The following is a 24,321-nucleotide window of genomic DNA, read 5'->3' as shown; positions in this document are numbered from 1 at the left end:
TCCATAACAGTGGCACCCCCCGAAATGAGGCAAGACCCCCAGCGCCCAGCCCGCCACCGCTGCAGCTCTTCCCCGCAGAGTCAAGGGTCTGTGCAGCCTTTTCCAGCCCCGCTGAAAGCTGGGGGTTTGGTCCGAGCTCTGCTCATCAGCAGGCTGGAGATGAGACATTCAGCCCCTTGCAAGGGAATTCTCTGCTAATCACTGGCGATGCCTGGCTGCCAGCTGGCAGCTCCAGGAGCTGGAGATAAAGCATGGCTTGAAACAGGCTGGTTCAGCTGAGCAGCTGTGGGATCCGTGTTTGTTCCTCCATACGGACTGGGCTGCTTTGCCATAGAAACCTCCCCATGGAGAACTGGTTGTGAATAAATACATGCAAATGCAAATTATGAGGTCCTGGCCTAGGAAACTGCCACTGCTTCTTGGATGAACTCCGATGGGCTGCAGCTGAGCTGTGGAGAAACGATCCCAGCGCCCCGGCTGCTCGCTGCCAGCTCCTGACCGCGCTGGCCGGAGAAGGGCTCTGCGGGAGCACGGCGCTGTGCATCCAGCTCCTCGGCTTGAAGTGCCCCAGCGCGCCCCTGCAGATGAGATGCCCCAGATCCGGAGGAAGCGATTCCGTAAAAGCCAGTTCACAAACCAGAGAGGATGACACAGCCCAAGTGAGCCTTTCCTTGCGCTGAATGAGAAAGCCCAGGGCTCTCACAGGGGATTAAAGGGGTGAGCTGGGACCAGCTTTGTGATGCTCCTCAATCAGGGGATTTTGGTGCTTCGTTGCTGGCTGGGGTTAAACCACGACAGTGAACAACGCCTTCCTCGCTCCGCCATCCTTTATTTTACCTCAGCCTCCGACCACAGATCCCGGGTAACCACCTTAGCATGCTCCAGGCAGCAACCTGCTCAGCACGGGGGCCGCCGCAAGCCTCCCTCGCTCCTGGGGCGCCGTCTCAATAACTGGCAACCATTTTGTTGAGGTAAGGATGCAGAAAGCAGCTGGAAGCACAGGCTCGTCTGATCTATTTTTATTTCACACACTTCAAAACCTGTCAAGGCCCCTCTCTTCTGCACCGCCAGGGCTCTTTTTTCAACTTACGGCTCCTTCCTCATCACAAGCGCTTGGAAGATAAAGGAGTTTGCGCTGCTTGGGGCAGGCTGACAGGCTCCTTAGTGGACAGCTGCTGACAAAGGTGCCAGAATATCAATTGTTTCATCTTAAGAAAGCAAACGAGAGGATTAAGCATTTGCCTTTAGAGATCCCTCTGTCCTCCAGCAGATCAGGTTTGTTTCGCAGCTCGGCAGAGGCAATAGCGTGTCTCGGTGCGAACCCTGTCGCCGCACAGCCCAGCAGGTACAACGGCCTTCCAGGGCAGCTGGCAGAAAGCCCAGCCGCCCCAGCGCCGAGCAGCTGGGGACGATCATCAACGGACAAGAGAATCTGTTTTGCAGTTTACTGGCATTAAATAAGTGCTCTTGAAATAGATGCAATAGCTGGCCCAGGGCTGCCAAGCGGTAGTTCACAAAAGAAAATAGGCCGGAACACTCTTAGCTGCGGCCAGCGCCCCAGGAAGCCATGACCGCGTCTTGATCTGCTCTGAGACACTAAGTGCTCGGTTATGAACCTCTTCTGTTCCTCTCCGACTTGATCGTATTCCAGTTCAGTGATGCCGATGCAAGACCAGAATAGCCACAAAACACAATAACCACGCAGAAACTCCTCCCCAGGAGAAGAGCGAAGAGGAAAGTCAGCTTTTCTTCCACGTGCATTGACTCCTTTTCCCAAAGCCCGGCTCTGCCCCTGCTGCATCCAAACCGGCCTCAAAAGCAAGCGAACCACAAAACCCCTGACGTTTCTTTCTACAGCATCAGGTTTATTCAGCTGGCACGCAGGACGCGTCGCAGGCGCGGAGGACAGATCCTTTGCTGCGTACTGATCGGCCGGTTCCTCCACTTCTGGGAGGGTTATTCCTCCCGGCCCATTTTTGAGGCAATATCTGCCCCAGGTTGGATGCAATGATGGGAAGCATTTGGAAAGCTATCGAACAATTGTATGGGCCTTATTCAACCTGCATAACTCCCCTGCAGCGCCCGGGGTCTCATCAAGCCCGAACATGGCACAGAGAACTGGAAAAGGGCACTTTCCCAGGCTGGCAGCAGCAGCAGCCTTTGGGTCTCCATGTCAGACTTCCAAGCGGAGCTTTGCTCTTGATCCCCTGCGATCTTTTGGTTTGCAGAGCCAACAGTTTGGCGTGCGCACCTTTGTCTGAACTCTGCTGCAGCCGAATAACTGAATAAGTCAGAACCAAACCGCTCATTTTACCAACATTTTTTGGGGTTGTAGTTTTTCAGAATGACTGAATTTCAGGGCGGGCTGCCCTGTGCCTGCGCAAGCCTGTCACCGGCACCCCCCGAGCCTCCTGCCTCCCCACCGCTAACCGCACGAGGACAACGGGAGCGATCGGCCGTCGTGCCACCTTCTGAACTGAAAGGCCAGGAGCAGAACCCGCGGCAGCATCGCCTCAGTTTTTGCATGGCTAATGCCTGTGCTGTTTCTGCCCCTTAGCAACATTATGGGCTCACTGAGTTGCCTCTAAACTGGTGGCACTCACTGACTTTCCAGACTTTGGCTGTTTTCAGGAGACCGTAAGAGACTGCCCTGTGGTAACACGCAGGACCCTCTTTGAAGCAGGAGGAAGGAAGGCGATGCCTGGCTCCTACCTGCCGCCCCTCACTAAGCAGAAATTAAGCCAAGCCATAAAAACGCAATCCCTACCCACTAACCTCAGCCGTCCCACAGGAGGGAGGACATTTTGCCGTCCTGGGACTGGTGCTCTGGAGCTGGGCAGTCACTCGTCTCCGCCGAGCAGGGACAGCAGGACGCGTCCACCAGAGCAGCTTCCTGCGGCGCGCCCAGCGCCGCGCTGGGTGCCCGGGGCTGCGGGGGCCCCTGCGAGGAGGGGGGAGGCTGCCCTGCCGGCGCAGCCGGCTCCGGCCGAGAAAAGCTGATTTGAGAAAGGGCAAAACACCGCACGGCAGCGAGGGGTGAGGGGAAAAAGTGTGAGAAACAGCCCTGCAATGCCAAGGCCAGGGGACGAGGAGGAGGAGGAGGAGGAGGAGGGGGGGGAGGAAGAGGTGCTCCAGGCACCAGAGCAGAGTCCCCCGCAGCCCGTGGGGCGGCCACGGTGGAGCAGGGGACAGCCGTGAAGGAAGAGCGACCCGCGGGAAGGCCCCGCGCTGGAGCGGCAGAGACCACCCGTTACGGATGGCCACAGCCCCCATTCCCCATCCCCTGCGCCGTGGGCAGGGGAGGCAGAGGAGCCGGGGAGGAAGGACTGAAACTGAGCCTGGGAAGAAGCTGGGGGTGGGAAGGTGTTGTTTTAATTTGTCTTTGTTTCTCACTCTCCAAACCTATTTTAACTGGCAATAAATGAATTCTCCCCAAGTTAAGCCTGTTTTGTCCTTGACAGCAGCTGGTAAGTGGCCTCCCTGGCTTCAGCCTGGCCCCCGAGCATTTCCCACTCCTTTTCTCCCCCTGCCCTGCTGCGGAGGGGCAGCGAGAGCGCGGCTGGGAGGGTGCGACAGTCCAGCCAGGAGCTTCAGCACGTCCCGTGGTATAAATCCCTGCCAAGGTTTAGGATTAGACTTCATGTATTTGGAGTCAAATTCTGACGTGAAAAAATCTCTAATGAGTTCCCTAGAGCTTCATCCACTTTCTCCATGTCAAATTTGGCTCATTAACTGGGAAAAAAAGGTTGTCGTGAAAACAAAGACAGCACAGCCTAACACACACCCAGCGAAAAGGCAGAGGCAACGTTTCCTCCGTGTGCATTCACTCCTCCCTTCCCAAACGGCAGCACTCCCCGCTGCTGCACCCAAACTGCCCTCCAAAGCAAGGGCTGAACAAGACTGCAGGCAAAACGATGCACTCCCGGCCGGTTCCGGAGGGCTCTGATGGGCACTTTTACAGAGGGTTCTTCAAAGAGGAGCAAAGAGGAGCTCATGACTGAGCTTTGCAAAAACAGGCTTGCTGTGGGGCTGTTCCAGAGACACGAGACTTACGCAGAAAGGGGCTCATTCAGTTGTGAAGCAACAAACAGCAACACTTTTTGGTTATAGAAGAGTACAAATCTCCACGCTTCAGCTCTGTTTCTCAGCTGGATATTGTCTCAGGGAAAAAAAAGCTATTTGCCCTGCAGTTCACTTGAGATTTTAGAAGACTGTAAAGATATCGATAAGCAACCTACAATGCCACCGCATGGTCTATGCATTGCCACCGTCTCGGCTCCGCAGCATGTCTGCTGAGGGCCGTCAGCTGCAGTGCTCCAAAACCTCTTCGAGGCTGCGGGCTCATAACAGTTGTGGCCTGACTTGTGTCGCTAATGGGGGCTAAATACTGCCAGCCTCCCAAAACCTCACCCCCCTCCCCAAAAAGCCCAAACGCAACAGCCTCGAGAGCTCCTACTTCTAGATAACAAATATCTTCTTTGTTATTTACAGGCATAAATGCAGTCAACACCTTCAAAACTGGGGTACAAGGCCAAAGCACATTGGTGCTGCAGAGGTCTGTTCTCTTCTGCCAAGTGGGGCAGAGAGGCTTCTGCCCTGCAAAGAGAACCAAGCCTCCTGAAAGGAGGGTTATAAATAAGCCCGATCCTCTCATCACCAGCTTTGGTTGCACCTGGGCAGAGTGATTTGCAAGGTGTTCTTCCCACAGTAACCAAGATCATTTGAGCGGTGATTTCTCTTCCCCATACCCTTGCAAGGAAAGAAGTACGGCTGTGCTGTCGGGCAGCTTAACCTATAAACCTCCAGAACAGAGGCAGAGACTGTAACCTCCAGATTCACAGTCTCGTGTCTTTCGCCGAAAGCTCTTCGCCGTAAAGACATTTTTCGCTTTTACCTATCGTGAGTAAACGCGTTTGCCAGAAGCACAGGAATCCACAGCAGGATCACGCCTGCAGCTGCTATAAACTTACAGGTAACATTCTCTTATTCTCCAGAAGGGAACATCAGTTCATGTCCTTTAAGGATGAAATGAAGGGAGGAATTAAGGAAGGAGGATGAAAATAAATGCAGGTAGCACAGATTCAGCAGACCTTACTGGAATTGCCTAACAAGGAGGACTGATGTTTGTAGCAGGAGAGCAGAGAAATCAGAAAAGAAGGTACAAACCAGCTGTAACAGAAACAACAACACTGCACTTTTCCAGATGCCGCTGCGGGACTTCCAGCAAAGCAGCCGGGATATCCCAAGCAGTACCCACTCCCATGAAGCAAGCCCCCCTGCTGTTCGACAGGAGACTGATGCAGGAGGTAACGCCCAGAGACCATCGCTCCTGGGGTGACCCAGCAGTCAGAGCCCTCGCTGGGCCTCTGGAGGCTTTGTCCTGAGCTCCAGGGACGCTGTTACGCCAGCCACGTAAGGATGGGGACTGAGAAGTACTTAGGTGCCCAGCTCATTGGTTTCGGCAGGAGTTGGGGGCCCAAATCTGTCTTCAGATCCCGGCCTGAAGCTCTTCGTGGCTTGGTCTCCATCTCCCTTTGTGAAATGCAAGGTGGCAACGTCTTTATACCCTGTAACGGTTTGGTAAAGAAAAGCACACGAAAGCAGCGGTCAGGCACTTTACAGCATGGAGCCACGAACAAGCTAAAGGGACGCTTCCATGTCACGCACCATCTCCCTGCAAATCCCAGCATTCCCATGGCCTTCCCTTCGCGTCCCCAGCCCGGTGCTGTTGATATTCCCGCCGAGTGCCCTGTCCCACTCCCTCTGAACGTTGTAGGCACCGTGGGACAAACCGTGAGGAGTTCTGCCTCACAAGAAGCCGTGGTTTGCTCTGGAGTAGATGCACTGGCATCTCCCCGCTGAGCTGGAAAGAGGGCAGCCCCCCAACCAGACAACAGGCTTTAAGTCCCCAGGCAGGGGGAAATGAAGAACAAATTAAATGTTCGCTGCAAGCAGTTCACTAAACAAAAGAACAAGAACAGTGTTTTTCTGCCATTCTTTTCATTTCTCCCAGCATAACTACACATCATCTTGATACAATCTGTTTCTTTGCCAGGGCTTCAGCGTTCTCCCCTGAATTAACAATACTGGAAAATCTCCGCTTTTCGTAGACTCGGAGCAGCAGAGGGCTGCACAATGCTTGCTTATGCAATGGCTGGTCCTGCGCCAGGAATAAGAGCCTGTCTGCTAGGAACAACCAATTCACACAAAACCCAAAATACTTTTCTCACTAAACGTCTGAGTTGGGTGGAGTAAAAACAGGCCGAACCTACTGGTCATACTGCACACTGATGCCAGCCTCCACACTGAGTTAAATAATCCCCCACCCTAGTCTCTGAGGAACAGTTAGCGTGAGCAGAGGAGGGTGGCACGTCTTTATTCATTGCCTCCAAAGTACTCCTGACACCATCACGAACCATCATTACAGGACCAGGCAACCACAGCACACCTGGGGCGGCTAACATGCACCCTGGTCTGGGAGGGTCCTTGCGGACGAGCGCTGCTCTGGCTGCTGCAGGCACCAGCAGCGGCAGCCGTACGCAGGTCCTCTGTCCGCAGCCGCGATCGGCCCCTGAGCGCACGAGGAGCTGGAGAACGGTGTCACCTTTCTTGCAACGTAATCTGCAGCACACTGCCCAAATCAGCGCTTGTTTCAAGGCTATTCTGGACCATGCTTTAAACGTGGTGTATCCGTATTTCCTCCCAAAGAAACACTGAAGGCAGGAGGGTCCGATAACATTAGCTTTATCAAATGTGAGAGGAGGAAGACCAGGTCTTACTGTCTGAAATCAGCTTAGCAGCAATAAGGTGCAAGTCCAGATCTAAATTTTTGCCTCAAACACCAAAGAACCCTGGGAGAACCCTTCCTCCATTTTGACCCGTGGCTGAGAAATAAGCAACCGAACCGTTGACACTTTCTAGTAGACCTCAGAATTCCACCCTTTGCTACCCTACCAAATCATTGCTACACCGGGATGTTGTCCTTCCATCCTTGCTCACATTTTACTGGCAAGAGGAAACAGGACATCTCTGCTTTAAATGAAAGCTTGCTGTGAAGTTTAAGTAGCAAAGAGATACAGGCTGGACAGTTATCCTGACCACCAGCACCAAACATTCACGTTTTCCACTCCATTCTGCCCTTCTAGAAGAGGTTTTCTGGAGGGCATGGGAGAAACGCTGCAATCCGTGACAAGTAAGGGCAGATGTTAAAAGCAGCTGCACCTGTCCCTGGCACCCCCCATCCCAGAGGAACGGACGGCTTAAGGTGCCGAACTCGAGGAAGCCGCACGCCCACCGAAGCGCCCGGGCCCCCGGCGCCAAGCAGCAGGGAAACGCGCGGCTCCAAGCAACAGCGGGAGCAGCCTGGCTGCGCGTGGAGCCAGCACTCCGGGGACGCCGACGGCGAAGGGGACGCAGCCGAGTATTTTCAAGCTGGAGCTTGTAATAACAGCCAGTTTACGGGGTTTATAGCAGAAGTCACCTTTCTTGCATTTTTCCCTTCCAGAGGGTTCTGGTTTCTTGTGTTTCATTCCCTTACCGACAGAGCCATCTACCGGATGAGACATCATTCGTTAGAAGGAAATCTTGATTTCTCACACTGCAAGTGAGGATAATACACACATCGCACGCAGGATCTTCAAAGCAGCCTGTAACAAACTAGGATATCGGTTAGTCCGGTCAGAAATTGCAAAGTGATATGTTTGTCCTGGCTGGGGCTTAAATTCCTACCGATGGGAAACTTCAACCTTTTCAACGCTAATTCACAGCATCTTTCCAAAGAGGGCAAATGGCTCCCCCCAGACTCAGCCTCAACCTCAATTCACAGTGCAAAGCTTTTCGTTTATTCAAAATCCAGTGCCTTCTTCAAAGCTGACGTGGGTTAGAGATGTTACATGTTTTAAATAAAGCTTAAAATCTAAGGCAACACTGGTTGGAAAAAAAAGTGTAAAGAAAAAAGTTTCATTGCTGTGTGTTCGGCGAACAGTCACAAATATAGATGGTGAGAAACATCAGAAGGGGTAGAAAATTCTTAAAGCAGATAGATTGCAGAGTTTGCTCTGGCAGGCAGACCTCCTGGGGAGGGCTAGGGTTTCTTGCTGAAATCCACGGCTGTCCCCGGCCCCCGGTGCTGCTGAGTGCCACACCAGCTCTGCCAGGGAGGAGAGGAGACCTCAGCGGCGAGAACAGAAGCTTGGCACCGCACAGGAAGGGGGAACAGGGACTTTAGAAAACAAGAGAGCAGGTGAGGCAGTCGTCACTACTGGAAACGGCCCCCAGCAAACCTGCTACTGCCAGGCAGCTTTAATCTGCTTAAACAGCTTTCAACCATTACGCCCTCTCGGGTTGCCCTTGGTGCTTCAAAGCCTTTGCCATCCCAGCAGCGGTCTGTGGTCAAACTGTGGTCCCGTTTCTGCCTGCCCCGGCAAAGCAGCAAGCATCTAACCTTCAGAAAAGGCTACGTGCTATTTAACAGTCAGAAGGAAACAGCGGGACGCAAAGCCAACGGGCCCGATTTGCAGCCTTGCCAAAACATTGAATCTCTTCCAAAAACACTTGTAGTCAAGTCCCCCATCTGTGGCTTACTTCCTTTTCCACATATTAACAGTTCTTTTTGGAGGCTTTACAGAAAAAGGAAGCAGAGCTCTGAGGCCTGGGAAGCGCAGGACGGTCCCGGCACAAAAAGCCGCGGCAATCCGTGCCCTTCGTTTCCTCGCCAGGTTACGGGGGGCCCAACAGAAGCCAAAGGAGCTCTGGCAAAGCGATTTCTCTTTGCTCAACCTGGGGGTACGCCTCTCGCCTCTCCCATTGCTGACGGGGGTAACGGCACCTCCCTGTCACTCACCGTACGCTAGCCACGGCCAGGATGACACTCGGTAAGCAGAGCAGCTTGCCGTCCTTCAGCACACCCCCCATCCTATTCTAGTTTATATTTATGGCAATTAATTGTTGCACTAATCAATCTCAGTTTCTCTGAGGTGTTTGCTTTGGAAGCGAGGGCAGTTCTGGCTGCTGAAGCAGCATCCTATGAAATCGTGCAGCAGATCCTTGACTGGAGATATCAAGTACCCACGTGTCGCGCCATTCCTCTTCTGCCTGTTCACGGCAGCGCAACTCCATGGCACAAAAACTCCGACCTGATCAGCAACACAATCACAGCCTGATGCATTAAAAGCAATAAAACCCAGTTAACGGACTGCAAATAAAAGACCTCTATTTCAAAGGGCCGCAACACTGCCTGCGAGGGAAGCGGGCACCTTGCGTACCACCACCCAGCACCGCCAGCGGATGGCAACAGAAATCCCGTCCCTGGCCACCGACCCGCGTCCAGAGACCCCGGGCACGAGCTCGGGATACCACAAGCAGGCAGCTCACCGCTTACCACGACGCCCGCGGTGCAGCCACAGGTGGAGGTCTTTTCTCCGTGCTAAGAACTGCCAGTGGCGGTGGGCGTCTGGTACAAAGACTCAAACCGGGCTTCAGCTCCACGTTGATTTCAAGACTGGCTTTCTCAGCAGCCTCACGACATTCAGAAGCCTCGACTTAAGCACGGGGAGGAAATCCTGTTAAAATGTCCCCTCTCCCACCGCAAGAGCTCGAACCAACCCGACTGTTAAAGCGTTCCAAGCAACACAACGGGCTGTTAGCACTAGCGAGTAGGAAGGGCGCCGTTTGCCTACGGAGCGGTGCAGGTTTACTTGCCTGTATCTTGCGCAGGTAACGCTCAGAGGGGAACGACCTGAGCAGCTGCATCAGTCACGATTGAAGACGGGCACATTTCCACAAGGAAGCATTTCATGTCATTACTAAAGCCCCAACTTGCTCATTTGAAGTTGGAAACACTGTCCTCAGGAAAGCGCGGCTGCTACAGGCCCGTGACTCGTGTGCCACGCTTCGAAGCAGGGCTCTGCGACAACTGTCTCGTCCTTTGGACAGGTTCCTCAGCCTCGGCACAGGACGACGCTACCGTGCTTTATAGTCAAGCTCAAGCCTATCTTAAACACATTTTGAGGAGGTTTCTAATGCAAATATTTAGGATCATTACTACCCAGAAGGACACGTAGCAGGGTTTTTCCAGTGGGGTGAGACCAAATACAGCTTTATTTACAGACAGTTCAACAATTTAATACATTAGTTCAACTTTCACGTCTGCACACAAGGGAGAGTCTTCACAGCATCAGAGCAGAAACGCAAGACTTGCTGTTCTGTACACGCACAGACTGATAATCGATCGTACGTGATGAGGTACAGAAGCGTTACATTTAAACATTTCAACCACTGAAGTCAGCAGGAACAGCCACGCTATACTGTTAGCAAAACAAACGCGGTCCCACCGCCACCTGGCTTCCCGCAGATCAGCTGGTGAGCTACGGGGCTGTGTAGGTGCTGAGACCAAAAGCTAAAGCTGATCCTGGGTTTTTTTCAGAAGATTAGCGTTTGTATGGAGCTGTATTTAATGGCTAGCCATTTATAAGACTTTCCCCGTACACCTGCGCTACCTTTCAAATTTACAAAACATTTCAAAATTTATCCTTGAAAACGCCTGATTTATATTCTGTCATCTTTTCCCAGGCAGAAGGAAAAGCTACTACGAGAGTTAGAACAGAATTTTTCACTGCAGATACAGACTCAGGCTATCAAAGCTGTGTGCTCCTAACAGAACATTCTCCCTGTATCCAAAGAGAAAAATAAGAAAAGCAAGCATACAAGCTCAACGTACGGATCTGAAGGTGGACCTCTACCTGTTGTAGGGCCATAAAAAGCAAATGAACATAGCGCTTTGCTTCTCAGGAAGCTGCCTGTTTCGCTGTATTTTCCATAAATGCAGCTGCTAATATGACTTTAAAATGTACGATTTAAAAAGTCTTCATCAAAAATGCCTTCTAATTCTTTAGAGAATGAATGAGAACAGGACTAAACAATAAAAAGAAAGCACGGTGATCTTTAAAGGTCAATGTATCACACAAATACAAAGTAGGCAAATCTAGATATAAAGTCCGCTGTATTCCAGACAAAGCTATTTTAAGTTTGAAATCAACCTACAATGTACTTGCCCAAAAGGAGTCCTGTCATGTAAGAGCAGACAAGTTTTTGCCAGAAACATTTATTAAACAAAACCGATACCAACGCGCACGTAGTCAAGTTAATACCCCCTAGTAAAAAAAGCATGTCGGTCAAGACCAAAATTATCTTCGCTTCTGGAAGATGTTGCCACGGCCCATACCACGGCCTCTTCCTCTTGCAGCCACTGAAGAAAGAAAACATCAGGGATTACATGAGTTTGACGTAATCACACAGTTATCTCAACAGCTGACAAGCAAAACAAAGAGCACTCCAAGCCTCTTGCTTAGAGGCAAGGAAAGGAGGCCATCCTGTCAAGTTCGGACAGTGGCATGACGACAAAAAGTTTTCTGTGAGAAGAACCAGAACTAACGGTCACGCAGTCTTGCCACTTCGAACAGATGCAGCGATATTCAAACATTTCATGTTCTTTTTAAGCTGACACACAAATCTGTCTAGCCCAAGAGATCTGAAACCCCACGCTCTTCCAAGGCTTTGCAGCAGAACTCTGTACGTTTCAGCCGATGTTACTCCCCCACGTAACCCCGCTGCATTTGCTGAAGGTAACCAGGGACTTTGCGGCCCGCCGCTATTACTCAACCTTGCTATAACTGGGTTGTTCCCCTGAGAAAGGTACAAGTGAGAGTGAACTACAGAATGGCTAATAATTACAGCTTCCCAGTCGTTTAAATACCATCTTAATATCTGACTTTGTTTTCCTACAAAAGCTTAACAAGAACACCCGAATCCTTCCCTAAGTACTCCCAACAGCTGGAGGCCACAATCACCGGAAAACAGAAGACACAGTTTTACATAAAGCCTCCGTTTAACGAGACTGCTCCCCGTACCTAAGCTACTGTAGCATCAATATTACACCCTCGGGTAACTGGGCGGTTTGAGTCTTGACTCCCGCCATAGGATGAAATACACAGAAAAACAACGTATGAACCAGCAACCGTTCGGGTTCTTGCAGCTCAGGTTTCCTCAGCGACAGAGATGACAGTTTTCCCGTTCTTCTACGGCAAAATGGGGGGGGAGGACGATAAACAAATTGTACGCACCTTGGGCTTTGAGAATAGCTGCTTTTCCTCGCCCAGCTCCAGAACCCTGGTTTTTATTCTTCATGCTCTTTAGCATAGGAGCGTTCTTCAACATGTCTGGTAAAATGAGAAACCGTATCTTGCTCCCTCTGATGTACACCTGCTCGAGCTGCGCCACTCGCCCATCTCTGTACGTCACCGTTATGTTTGACATCTGGAAAGCAAAGACCAGTCAGTGCCCACAGAGGCCTCCGACGCGGTTCTGGGCTCCTGCTTCCCCTGCCTGCAGGACATGCAGCCAGGATTCAAGCACCAAAGGCTTCCCAAGCATGCTGCTTTCGCAACTGCAGCTGTGACACAAGGCAGCCAGCACCATTCACACACACTCCTAAGCCTGCTACTATTCAAGTGGGCCCAGGACTTTTGCTTTCTCCCCAGTTTGCAAATTATTTTTATCAGCTTCGTTAGTTTTGTTTTCTCATATTGAATCAGTTTTAATAAAGCTGTTCTAGTCCTAATTATTAAGGAAGCATTTTGATTTCAACAACGACTCGCCTAAAGTCAATCAAAATTAAGCCCTCTTGGGACGACTAAACTAAGATGCATTAAAAAAAGCTTCAGTTTCTTAAATCAAAGTTTGTTTACGCTTATGCTCGGTGACTTTACATAAAGAACTCCAGCAGAAGCGTTGTTCACAGAACAGAACCTTAAGAACCCTGATATTATTGAGAGGAATGCCCAGTCCGACTCTAAAACCAGAAAGAATAAGCTCGGGCCTCTTTGGCGCGCTCAGCAACGCTGAATCCATCTCACTGTGGTAACACAGCGTACGTGCAGCAGCAGAGTTTTCTTTAGCCTAAGGCTAAAATCAACAGTCTTCTAATCAAGCTGCCAACCCGCCAGCTACCAGCCTTTCCAGGCGCAGCTCAGAGGGCCTTCCCTCCATCCTCCCGAAGCAGGGGTACCTGACAGTTCATGTTGTCTTCAGCTTCAATGAGTTTGCCTCGGTAAACCTCTCCCGTATTGGTCTCACATGTCACAATATGGCCTTCGGCCTCGTGCAGGACTTTAATCGGCACTCCAATCGACATGTTCGCAGTGCTGTGGCTCTACACCTGAGACGAGAGAAAAACCAAAGGACGTAACTACAAAGAAAGCGGTAGGCTAGGCTTTACCTACGCAGTCTGTGATGCTGCCCAGTGTGAGGCGCTGATCCTCTCCCTTCCCCAAACACACCGTATGCTTTGACGATGCGTTAATGAAACTTCTCTAGAGAGATGCCCGTGGGACGAAAAGACTTAAAAGATCAGCGAGGTAAGTCTGTCCCAGGCCTCTTCTGGCCCAGGAAATTCCCCCGTAAGCACCCGATAACGGGCCGCCTGCGCGGCCGGGCGGCACACCGCGCTGCCGGCGCCCACCGCCCGAGCCACGGGCTCCGCCGGGAGGGAGCGCAGCCCACGCCGCAGCCCCGGCGAGCGACCCGCCCCGCTCGACGGCCCCGGGGGCAGCGGCGGGCCCGAGCGCGGCGGGGAGCCCCCCCGAGAGGCCGAGCGGAGCCCCCGAGGCCTGGGCGGGCCGGCGGCCGCCCCGCCGCGGCTTCGCCCCCTCAGGCCCGAAGGAGCCCCCAGCGCCCGGGGAGCGAGGAGGGCCCTGCCGCACCCGGGGAGCCCAGGGCGGCCGGGAGCCCCGCTGGGGACCGGCCCCGCCACTCACCGCCCGCCGCCGCCGCCTCAGCCCGGGCCGCGCTCACCCGCTAATGGCCTCCGCCGCCTTCCCGCCGTGCACCGCGCGCCGGAACCGGAAGGCGGCGGGAGCGGCCCGCCCCGCCCCGCCCGGGGCCGCCTCGCCGCGGCACCACGGTTCCGCCGCAGCCTGGTCCCGCCGCCGGTGCCCCGCCCCCGGGGCAGGGCTGGCTGCCGGCGCGCCCCCCGCTTCCCCGCCCGCCGCAGCTGGCGCCCCGGCCCCCGGCCCCGCGGCCCCCGCCCGCCCCGCCATGCCCCTGCCCGCCGGCGCCCCCGGCCGCCGCCGCCGCGGCGCGGGGCAGCCGCCCCGGGGCCCGGCCCCCCGCGGCCCCCGCCTCCGCCCCCGCCCCCGGGGCCGGGAGGAGCCAGCGCCGCGCCGAGGCTGGCCGGGGCCCTGGGCCGCGCCGCCGCGCGGGCCGGCTCGGCGGGGCCGGCAGTGAGCGGGCGGCGGGCCCCGCCGCCGCCATGAAGAGCCCCCGGGAGGCCGGGGAGCCGCCGCCAGGTCAGTGCGCCCGGCCGCGGCGGCGGGGCCGGCCCCGGCCGCCTCCCGCAGCTCCTCCTCCTGCGGGCGGCCGCCGGCCGGAGCCCTCGGCGGGGCGCCGCGGGGGCGGGGGCGGGGGGCCCGCGGCGGGCTCGGCCCCGGCGGAGCGGGCCGGGGGAGGGGGCCCCGGGCACGGCCCTGCCCGCGGCGGGGGGGCGGGCGGCCCTCGCCGGCCCCGGGAGGCCCTGGCGGCCTCCTCCGCCCCCCGGGGCCGCGGGCTGCGCCAGCGGCGATGTGGAAGCGCCGGCTCCGGCGCCTCCGGAGCCGGCCGGGCTCGCTGCGCGGCGGCCCGGGGAGGCGCTCTCGGTGTGCTTCAGGCAGCTGGCCGGGGCACAGCTGCCGGCCCCCGCTGGGGAGGCCCGGGGCGCCGGGGACGGGGCGGCTGGGAGCTGAACGGCCGGGAAAATTAAAGTTGCTGCCCTTGGGAGCCCTCCCTGGGAGACGCGGACCTCTCCCGCTAATCGCGGCCTTGGCAGCGGCCCTGGGCGTTAACCAAACGGGGACAGAATCGTAGCGCGCTGAGAAAAAACGACGCCAAAATACTTAGAGATCCTGGTTTGAGGAGAACCTGGGCACGCCGTTTTCCTTTTTTCCTTAGGATACTTAAGAGCACCTTAATCTAGATTAATTAAAAAGATTGCATATACCAATGGGTGTGCCAGTCTTCAAAGCTGTGATTAAACAGTGGCACAACTACAAAAAAATACTTGGAAAAAGTCCAGAATATCTTATGGGCTTGTCCCTACAATAGGCTATGGCTTTGATGAAGATAATATAAGATTAAAAACAACAAGATCTAAAAAGTTTTATAAATAAAATGACATCAAAACTAGGCCAGTCCCCATGATGTCAAACGCATTTTTCTTCCCATCTTAAAACGTAGCTGACCTTGTGTTAGCACAGCTTTTCAAAGGTCTTTCCTAGATCAAAGGTAAGGTTATTGAGAAAAGCCCTTTATGACGCACTCGCTTGGGTTGACGCTGAAGGAGCAGTAACGGGCACAACTCAAGTCCTTCGAGGGGTAAGGGTGCTTCCGAGACTGAAACCACCACATTGCCAACCCTACAAAAATAAAACCCGAGGCAGAGGGACAGTGTTGTGTTCGGGGATTTTTTGGTAGTGTTCTTTTTGTTGAGTATCGAGGGAGTTAATACAAAAGGTCAACTGGTGCCATTTGTGAGCTTTCTTAACCTAAAATTACTCACCTAAATTACAGTCCCTGAGGAAAAAGACACCTGTAGAAAAGGCTCAAATCCGTGGGGCTTGTAAGAGACCAACGCCTGGAGATCTTGGTTGTGTCTGGTTTCTCGCGGTTTGGTTTGACTCCTTTTGTGGCACAGAAATGCATTCAGACGCAAGAGAAAGGAATGCCCGTGCCGTCCCTGCTGTTATTTAGGAGGGGATACAGCTTCACCGTCGGTGGCTGGCGGGTATGGCACCCCACCAGAAAGAATAAAATGCACCTTCAAGGAAAAGGGGGTAGGCCATATGGCCGAGGGATCCAGGTGTGGAACAGTAAAGGAGTAAGGGATTAAACCAAACGCCTAACTGTACAGAAATGCCCAACTTGCGTTCCGCTAAGAAAAAAAAATACCTGCCTATTGTTTAAAAATGTTTCTAAGTTTTCGCCGCTGTAGTGCTGAGAACAAGCTGACTTTTAATGCTGGGTATGGAAAACCCATTGCTGTACGGACTGACAGCTTTCGTGTTTTACTCACACTGGGGTGTTTTCACTGCAGTTGACTGCGTCCAGCTGAAAGTGCCGGTCATTCAGCAGCTGTACCACTGGGACTGCGGGCTCGCCTGCTCCAGGATGGTGCTTCAGTAAGTGACTCCTGGCTTGAACGGGTGGGAAATCCCGTCCCATGGGAGAGGGGTAGCGGGAAGCAGCGTCCAGGGAGAAGAGACGTGTTGAACAGCCGTGAGTTTAACGTAGTCTGGTGAGGTCACCGCTTCTCGGGTACCCTTGGAGAATTACTGCTGCCCGGGCCAGGCGCGGCTCTCCAGCAGGAACCAGGGCAAATACAAACTCAGCTGAAGCAAGGCCCTTTTGAATAATTGACTGTTTTGACAGATGCAAAATATCTGATCAGCTCTGAGAACTTTGGAGTTTGGCATGCATAAGTAATAAAACGTTATCCCTCTTTCCTGCTGTTGTAATTCCGAACGGATACTTAGCACAGCGACTCACCCCGTTCCGTCCTGCGTTTTCAAGGGCTGGGTAGGCGTATCCCAGACTGCAGGTACGCACTGCCTCTGTCCTGCTCAGCCCCAGCCTGTGGGATGCGTGGTTTTGTTCAGGAGTAGTTTTGGCTTCACAACAATGCACTGTGTTGCCCTTTGGGGTTTTTTGGTTTTGTTTTGGTTTCTTTTTTTTTTTTTGAACTAGTAGCTGTCCTGCTGAACTCCTCTTTCCTTCCACAGAGGAACATGAGCTTAGGTGCAGGAGAAATACCTATTTAGATGTCCACTTAGTAGATATGAAGCAGAAGATTTTCATTTCTCTCCATCCCTTCTGCCAAGACGTTAGTCCGTGTGCTGGTAATTTCCCATCTTGACTACTGTAACCTCTGCCTCATTATTCCCTTTACCTCTTTGCCACTCCAGTCTGCCCAAAACTCAGCTTCCAAGATTAATCTTCTCACCCTGCTGATCTGACCTTGTTTACCCTGCATCCGCAATTCCAGTCCTTTTTTCTCCCCCCCATTTACTTCCATTTGTTTTCTGACTTCCAGAACTCTGTAACTGCCTCTCCCCACCCCTCTGCAACCTGTCCCAGGCTTCCTCCTGACTTTATCTCCCCTTTTGTGCCATCAGTGCCCAAGACAAGCTTCCTTTGAATATTTACCGACTTCCTTTACAGTTCCTCCTTTTGAAATCCATCTATTGCGTGAAGCAAGTTTTAGTCTTTAACGCTTCTTCCCGTGTTTGCTTTAATGTGCCTGTACATTTAGACTGTAAGCCCTTCAGGACAGAGTTCTGTACGTGCTCAGTATAGCTTGCCTAAGGTACGCCACCTGTACACTTCTAGCAGTATAGAAGAGTCAAGATACCCATATACTTCCAACTAAAAAAAGTCAGCAATAAATCCAGTTAAATATTCCCTACTCCCTTCCCCTCCCTTCAATTTGTGGCTCCTTTGTGGGTTGATTTTTTTTGGTTATTTCTTAGCCAAGCCCACTGTTTCAGTTTGTACGTCCTGTGATGTGGAGGCTTGGGCTACAGCACACATTTTGCTTCTCCTAAGATCTGTGCTTCCCTTCCCCTGCCTTTCCTAATACCGCAGGTACCTGAATCATCTGGACAACGATGAGTTTCAGAAAGCCATCCAGGAACTCCAGCTAACAAAGAGTATCTGGACTATTGACCTGGCCTACCTAATGCGGCACTTCGGTGTTAAGCATAAATTTTGCACCCAGACGCTTGGAGTGGACAAGGGCTACAAAAATCAGGTTAGTATCCTTATCTACGGGGAGACAGCAGACAGCTTTAAAAGCCCTGTGTGCCACGCTATAAAGCTCTGCTGTGTTACTGACACTTAACCACAGTTCCTGTAAACAAGGTTTGCCTGTTGCCAAAACGGGCACAAATCAGTTCCGAAGGCGAGGCTAGATACGATCCCACGTATTTTACATCTTTGATTCCATAATATGAATATTGTTAAAAGTTTTCACGTAGTGCTCATGAAAGGTTCCAGCCTATTCCAGCGTATTTCACTGGATTGAAATTACCACAATTACTAACCAGGAGTGAATTTAAATTTATCATTTAGAGCAGGATTCCTCATCCTGCTACCAGTGAACTAAGGGAGAGATCTCTTACCCCTTAGCGAGATCTCCAGCTTAACGCAGGCCCTTGCTAGCAGGGATTGAGAGTGGTGGATTACCTAAGGTAAGCACCATTCCGGTTCCTAACTTCTCTTATTTCCACAGTCGTTTTACAGGAAGCACTTTGACACAGAAGAGAATCGAGTGAATCAGCTCTTTGCACAAGCCAAAGCCTGCAAGGTGCTGGTGGAGAAGTGGTAAGCTTATTGTTTTCTTTCCTTTCTCTTGGGAGATTCTGTGGGCCCCAGGCTTTTCTTGGAATCACCAAGCTAAACTGGTGAAAGAGACTGAAATCAAGCCTTGAGCCTTTTTTGTCAATCACAGAGTCTTTCTACTATAGCTGTCTCAAAAAAAAAAGTGGACATCAAGAGTTAAAAAGAAGTTTCAGGAAAAACAGTCACGACAGAATAGGCAATCTGAAAATGCTGACAGGAGTTAACTATTGTTTATGGTTTGAATTTGATTATCCATTGAAGTTACCCAGGGCCTACAGCACTCTGGTTGGCCGCTGTTGGAATTAAGGAGAGCGCTCTGCGGGCACACAACCCATTGTTCCCAGAGCTACGCAAACATTACAGCTCGCTGTTCCTAGACAGACATGCCAAGAAAAGGCTAGCGTACCAGCTTTTGCCAAGGGGAGGCTGAAATAAGGAACCTCTATGAAAGAACTGCAAACCCAGGAGAAGGGGAAAAACTGCAGAACTGTCACAACTGACAGCGCTATTCTGCATGGGAAATAACTAACCGTCACGTCCAGCTTGGGTTGCATGCCGTTTTATAGCGAAGCTGGATTTGGATCTCTGTTGTCCAAGTGGGGTAAACGATTCGGAGTAAGAAAAGGGGAGAGGGCACAGGGCAGCTACAACAGCATTTGAGTGCTGCAGCGCAGCTTTCATTTAGCGGAATCGTTATGTGTCCTTTTTAACATACGCAGAGGCCGCATGCACCATCTGTTTAACTGGAGCTGTGACAGGACAGAAGGGACAGTCAGTCCCTCTTGCTTTAGCAATCTCGAGATCGTGGCCTTGATCAAGGCAGGGACAGAGGGCATCTGTGCCCCTACTGCATCTGCCTGTGCCTGCACCGAGGCTGGGGCATCAAAGGGCAGAAGCGACACCGGAAAAGATTAAAAAGCACATGAGTTCAGTTAGTGCACACAGCCCGGACGTCTGGAACGTACCCAAGGGATGAGTTTCTAATGCATATGGAATACACCTCGGCCTCGGTGAAGGACAGCTTTAACAGATGAGATTATAGGTTATGTGTGGTTAATACTCACTCTCTGTAGGAGGTACTATAGAAATAAAGCCTCAAGAGCATCAGGTAGTCCAAAATCGCAACTGGGAGAAACACATTGCTGTGTGACAGAGGCAAATTTGGGCACATCTTAATTCGGTTAGTGATTATACAATCTTCAGCCACTCTTGATAAAGATTTGGTGCTTCAGAGATAAGCTTTTCTAAGAGCAGGAGAGAACACTTCACTTGGGATTTTCCCACTTCAGAAGTCTCTCAAATTACTGAATGAGTTGCCAGCTCCTTTAGTACTCTTCTCTGGGGCATCCGACACGTTCTGAGATTACACTTACATTACTGCAGAACCCAGAGCTGTTGCTCTGCACTTCAGCAGCAGCAATGAGATCAAAAGGCCTTGAATGACGCAGGTTTTGTCGGGCTTTGTCTGTAGCAAAGCTTGCAGGGTTTAACAGCAAAAAGCTGTTACCTGCGGTACAAAAATAACCACGCCAGCTGCATGTCGTAAGTACATCATCACACGCTTCATTGGATACCAGTCTCTTTCCTAAACTTGTTAATAAGCATGTCTGATTTTTTTCTGCAGCACAGTAACTGTTCAAGACATCCAAAACCACCTGTCCCAAGGTCACGTAGCCATCGTCCTAGTGAATGCAGTCCTGCTATTGTGCGATCTTTGCTCAAGTCCTGTCAAATACTGCTGCTTCCTCCCCATCGGACAGAAGTGCTTCTGCAGGAATCCTGACTACCAGGGCCATTTCATCGTGTTATGTGGCTACAACAAAGCCTCAGGGAGTATTTACTACAACAACCCTGCCTATGCTGACCGTGAGTAGCCTGTGCCTTTTGGGTGGATTCTCAGCCACCGCGTTGCTAACACGTCTGTAACACAGAGCCATAGCTGGGCTGCCCCTAATGGCGTGCGTGTATTTCAAGCGTCGCTAACCAATTTGTTGGACGGGGGCTTGCCACATTAATTCAATCAGTGCTGCGTTTTGTGCTGCGATTTACTTGAGGCATTGAGATACGCATTCTAGCAAACTTGTTTGGCTTTCAGATGGGTTCGTGAAAGATGCTGAACTGTTCAGAATATGACAGGATGCCCCATTTAGTACCTGCTTCAGTGAGCACTGCCTTTGAGGTGAAAAGACTGACCTGAGTAAAGCTGTAACCTAGGCTGACAGGTCTAGTCTGCGTACTAGTTGCTCTTCTTTGTAGAGGCTTCTAGAGCCAGTATAAGAGCCTTTCACAGGCAAATTCTTCTGAATTTTTAGTAACACTTTACTCCTCCTTAACAGGAACATGCTGCACCAGCATCAGTAACTTTGAGGAAGCCAGGACAAGTTACGGCACTGATGAAGATATTCTGTTCATCTACACGGACAGCTGACGTCCACACCCGATGCTTCTGGTCCTTTCCTGTGCAGCCTGCGTGCAGCTGGCTGCTTGTCTCAGGACTCCCCCTGCAGAGACCTTGCTCCTGAACTGCAGTGGGATCTTAAACAAGGAAGGCTTTATAGACATTGATAGGACTATACTGCAATGCTATCCTTATTTTTTTTTTTTTCCCCCCTGATGATGTATCTGATTTTGCAATGCCTGTCAGGTTTTTTTGGTTTTGTTTTTGTTCTGTTTTGTTTTTCTCATTTTCAACATTGCACATTTGACAGCAGGTTTGAAATACAGGCCCAGAGCCTGTTCACTTTGAGCTTATTTTCAGATTAAACACATGAGAAAAAAAGCACCAAATTTATGAACTTTAACACTTGGTAATACATGCACAGGTTTAGGTAAACAAGACCAGGAAAATAGAAAATACCCGTTTCTCTCTCTGTCAAAGCATCAAGGGCTGATCTTCATCCTAAATCTAGGCATTTGAGGTTCAGCAGGGTATTACAGAAGGAAAAAAAATGTTAACGTAAACCACTTCTAAATAACAAAAAATGCCTCGCTGGCTCATCGGTATTGTCTGCATTGTAGGAAAGAAACACATTTACTCGAGGAAACTTCCCATGTACCAAATTCACCTGACACAGATTTAGCATTTATGCCACTGCATTAGATTTTGAATCATAGTTATTGGTGGTGTTCCCTTGTACTACAAACTCCATCTCTTTTGGCTAAATCCTCTAGGATGACTGCTCAGAGCTCTGTATTGCCCAGAAGTTTAAGTGAAAATATTTTATTTGTACCTAGAAGTCTTTATTGCTCTTTGCAAAAACCTTGCCAGTTTCTGCAGAATCCATTTTAAATATAAACTTTAAACTTATTAAGCCAATACAGAAAATTATCATCCACACTGATGGTGTACTTTTTGTGTGTAAATTGTAAATATCTGACAGCATATACTGGATTGTAACTAAAATGCCGAATCATAATCTGAGCCAAATTTTGCTAGTGGTATTAGTTCAGTGACCTTCTAAGAAGAGCTGAAATCAATTAAGAAAAGAGAGAATACAAACGTCTCTTTGCTACAAGTAAAAAGGCAGAAACTCAGATTTTCTAGCTTTTTTACTACAGCTGTATTTGGATTAAGTTGGAGTTCCTGTATTCAGACGTTATCAAGTGAAATTGTTAGCAGCCCATTCATAATCCTTTCATGTATTACCTGGGTTTAATTACTTTGCTGAGGAGCACTGTAAGGTGTAAGAAACAGCCAGCTATTTCAGAGTCATCCATCACAATTTCCTATAAGTCTTGATCTCCAGTCCTGCCTATGTTGAAGTAGGTAGAAAAATCAATGTTAATACTGATGTAAAGCTAGCAAAATTTTATTTTGGACTTAAGACAGAGATCCCACACCTTTGGCATGGTTTTAGGAAAAGCACTGTTCAAATTCTGGAACTGTGGAGTAAAAGTAAAAGGACATTGTTATTTAGTGGTGGAAATAATAAATAGGAATCTACTTTCAGCACAGTAAAACATTTTTCTAAGAGAAAACATTTTCTTTTATCAGTTGTTGACTTACTGAGAAGTATCTGGAAAGTGTTCAGTAAGTATGCTTAGCAGAATCAAGAGTGCTCCTTTGTACAAAGGCTAAGGACAGTAACAGACATTTAAAATGCAGTAGCCTTTAAAAAGTTCCAAACAAAAAGCATCTGACAAGAAATCTTCAGTGTAGCAAATTTTGCTTATCATTGGTGAAGCTGGAATACATTCTGGCACTTACACGTGCAAAATGGGTACAACTTACGATGCATTTGTGAGCAGTAGAACCAGTGCATTAGTGCCACCATCAGAATCCCAGAAAAAAGGTACAAAACCTATTATAGATAATGCCTTCCTAAGTCAGCCAGAAGGCTACTGATCTGAGAATTTTTATGTCCAAGTCCAAACTCATGATGTTTGATTTAGAGAGATTGTATTAGCGATGTTACTAATTAACAGGTATGTAAACTACAGGTTGATAGAGTACTTCCTTAACCCATGCGACTTCAGGCAGGTAGTTCATTCAACACCATTAAACTGCCACAGGATTTATTTTAGAGCAGGCTTGGTTAGCTAAATAAAAACAATTCTTAGGGAAGGCTTGTAATTGATGTTTAGCCTCTTACTGGTTCAGTTATCCAAACGCGAATCTTGAGCTTATACATAAAACATGACCTTAAGGGCATGCTAAGTGTTCTCAAGTGCGGAGGTAGGTGTAACAGTATTGACTGTTAAATGTTTGGTACCCAGGGTTTAAATACTTCAACAAAACTGAAAGATAACGAAACAAAGCTGTTTAAGCTAATGCAGACAAAAGGAGAGCTCCACCATTGCAACAGGATCCCTTACAGCCGCCAAAGGGAAGATAGCTATGAGGGATGAAAACACAAGGGAGACGCAAAAGCCAAGTGAAAAGACCGAGTATTTGTAAGACACAGATTCAGATTAAAAAGCAGCTCAGTGCGCAAGCATCAGAACATCTGTATTTTCTGAAACGTTGTTTCCCATTACAAGACCATCTATCAAAATACTCATTCTGAAAATGTTTTGTCACTTTGTTTCCTTCATGATGTCAATGGCAAAGGGAGGGGTATTTTACATGCAGGGATTTTATACATAAATATATTTTTATTTGTAATTAAGCCATTCTCAATAAAGGTTTAAAGTCACAGATAATCCTGTATCATCATGTAGCAAGTGCATTTATTAACTAGCTTATTATGAAAAATGCTGGCAAATATTTAGAGACACGTGTTCTGTACTTAACTGGAAATGGCACAGCTGAAATTGTAATTTGGAAAAAAAAAATTAAGAGTTCAAATATTTATTTCAGCTATAAACTCATAGTTGCTAGGCTGTAAATTGTATTCATTCTGCACTTCCTGAACACCTACTGTGTCACCTGAATCAAACCACGATTTCACTATACACTAGTAGCTGAGAACAGCAAACGTGTTGCTATTACCTCTATTCAACAGCTGCGCTGCGTACTCCACAACCACCGAGTATCCTACCGAGTGCAGCTCCAGGGAAGTAGTTTTCATTACCCGCCCCGACCCCTAAAAGCATCTCAGGGCTTTCTGTTCACAGTGAAAAGTACACAACTGCACAGCCTTGCCTATGCTTTAGCTTGCGTTTCTGTTTTTGCCTCACAGCACAGCACTGAGCTGCTGAAGATACTCAAAGCATCTGTCTGCAGCACTGCTTCTGCACCTTGAAGGAGCCCACCCAAGGCATTGGTCCAACTGGTTGTAACACGTAAAGGGAAACGGAAAGAACCAAAGTGGTCTTGCTTTACGCTACCCACAGATCTTCAAACAACTAGGACGCGTCTGGGGCATTGCTTAGCTCTAACAGAACTGCATTGAATAGTTCCGTCATTTTAAAAAAAAGATGAAAACAATTTATGCCTCCTTTCTCCCTAAATTATGC

The 24,321-nt window shown here is 50.2% G+C and overlaps 2 protein-coding genes across 4 annotated transcripts; one reads left to right on the top strand and one right to left on the bottom strand.

Moving 5' to 3' along the window:
* Positions 1-10,084: 10,084 nt before the first annotated feature.
* On the bottom strand, positions 10,085-13,899 carry SNRPD3 (small nuclear ribonucleoprotein D3 polypeptide). 3 transcript variants are annotated; one of them, XM_082325483.1, is made up of 4 exons: positions 13,812-13,899; positions 13,064-13,213; positions 12,120-12,312; positions 10,085-11,245 (listed from the first exon to the last, which is right to left on the bottom strand). In XM_082325483.1, exons 2-4 carry the CDS (start codon positions 13,187-13,189, stop codon positions 11,184-11,186), a joined length of 381 nt encoding a protein of 126 aa, XP_082181609.1. In that variant the 5' UTR covers positions 13,190-13,213; positions 13,812-13,899; the 3' UTR covers positions 10,085-11,183. The 3 variants fall into 3 exon arrangements, with proteins under 3 accessions (XP_082181609.1, XP_082181610.1, XP_082181611.1); XM_082325484.1 differs by having other exon boundaries at positions 13,849-13,893; XM_082325485.1 differs by lacking the exon at positions 13,812-13,899 and adding an exon at positions 13,335-13,536.
* A 297-nt stretch (positions 13,900-14,196) lies between these two features.
* On the top strand, positions 14,197-23,571 carry GUCD1 (guanylyl cyclase domain containing 1). Its single transcript, XM_082325050.1, has 6 exons — positions 14,197-14,342; positions 16,121-16,205; positions 17,668-17,833; positions 18,314-18,405; positions 20,048-20,289; positions 20,760-23,571. The coding sequence occupies exons 1-6, from the start codon at positions 14,306-14,308 to the stop codon at positions 20,849-20,851; spliced, it is 714 nt and encodes a 237-aa protein (XP_082181176.1). The 5' UTR covers positions 14,197-14,305; the 3' UTR covers positions 20,852-23,571.
* The last annotated feature ends 750 nt before the right edge of the window (positions 23,572-24,321 follow it).

The sequence above is a fragment of the Platalea leucorodia genome, assembly GCF_965183815.1.
Source record: "Platalea leucorodia genome assembly, chromosome: 12".
Classification (NCBI taxonomy): Eukaryota; Metazoa; Chordata; class Aves; order Pelecaniformes; family Threskiornithidae; genus Platalea; species Platalea leucorodia.
This window is presented reverse-complemented; position numbering and strand designations above follow the sequence as displayed.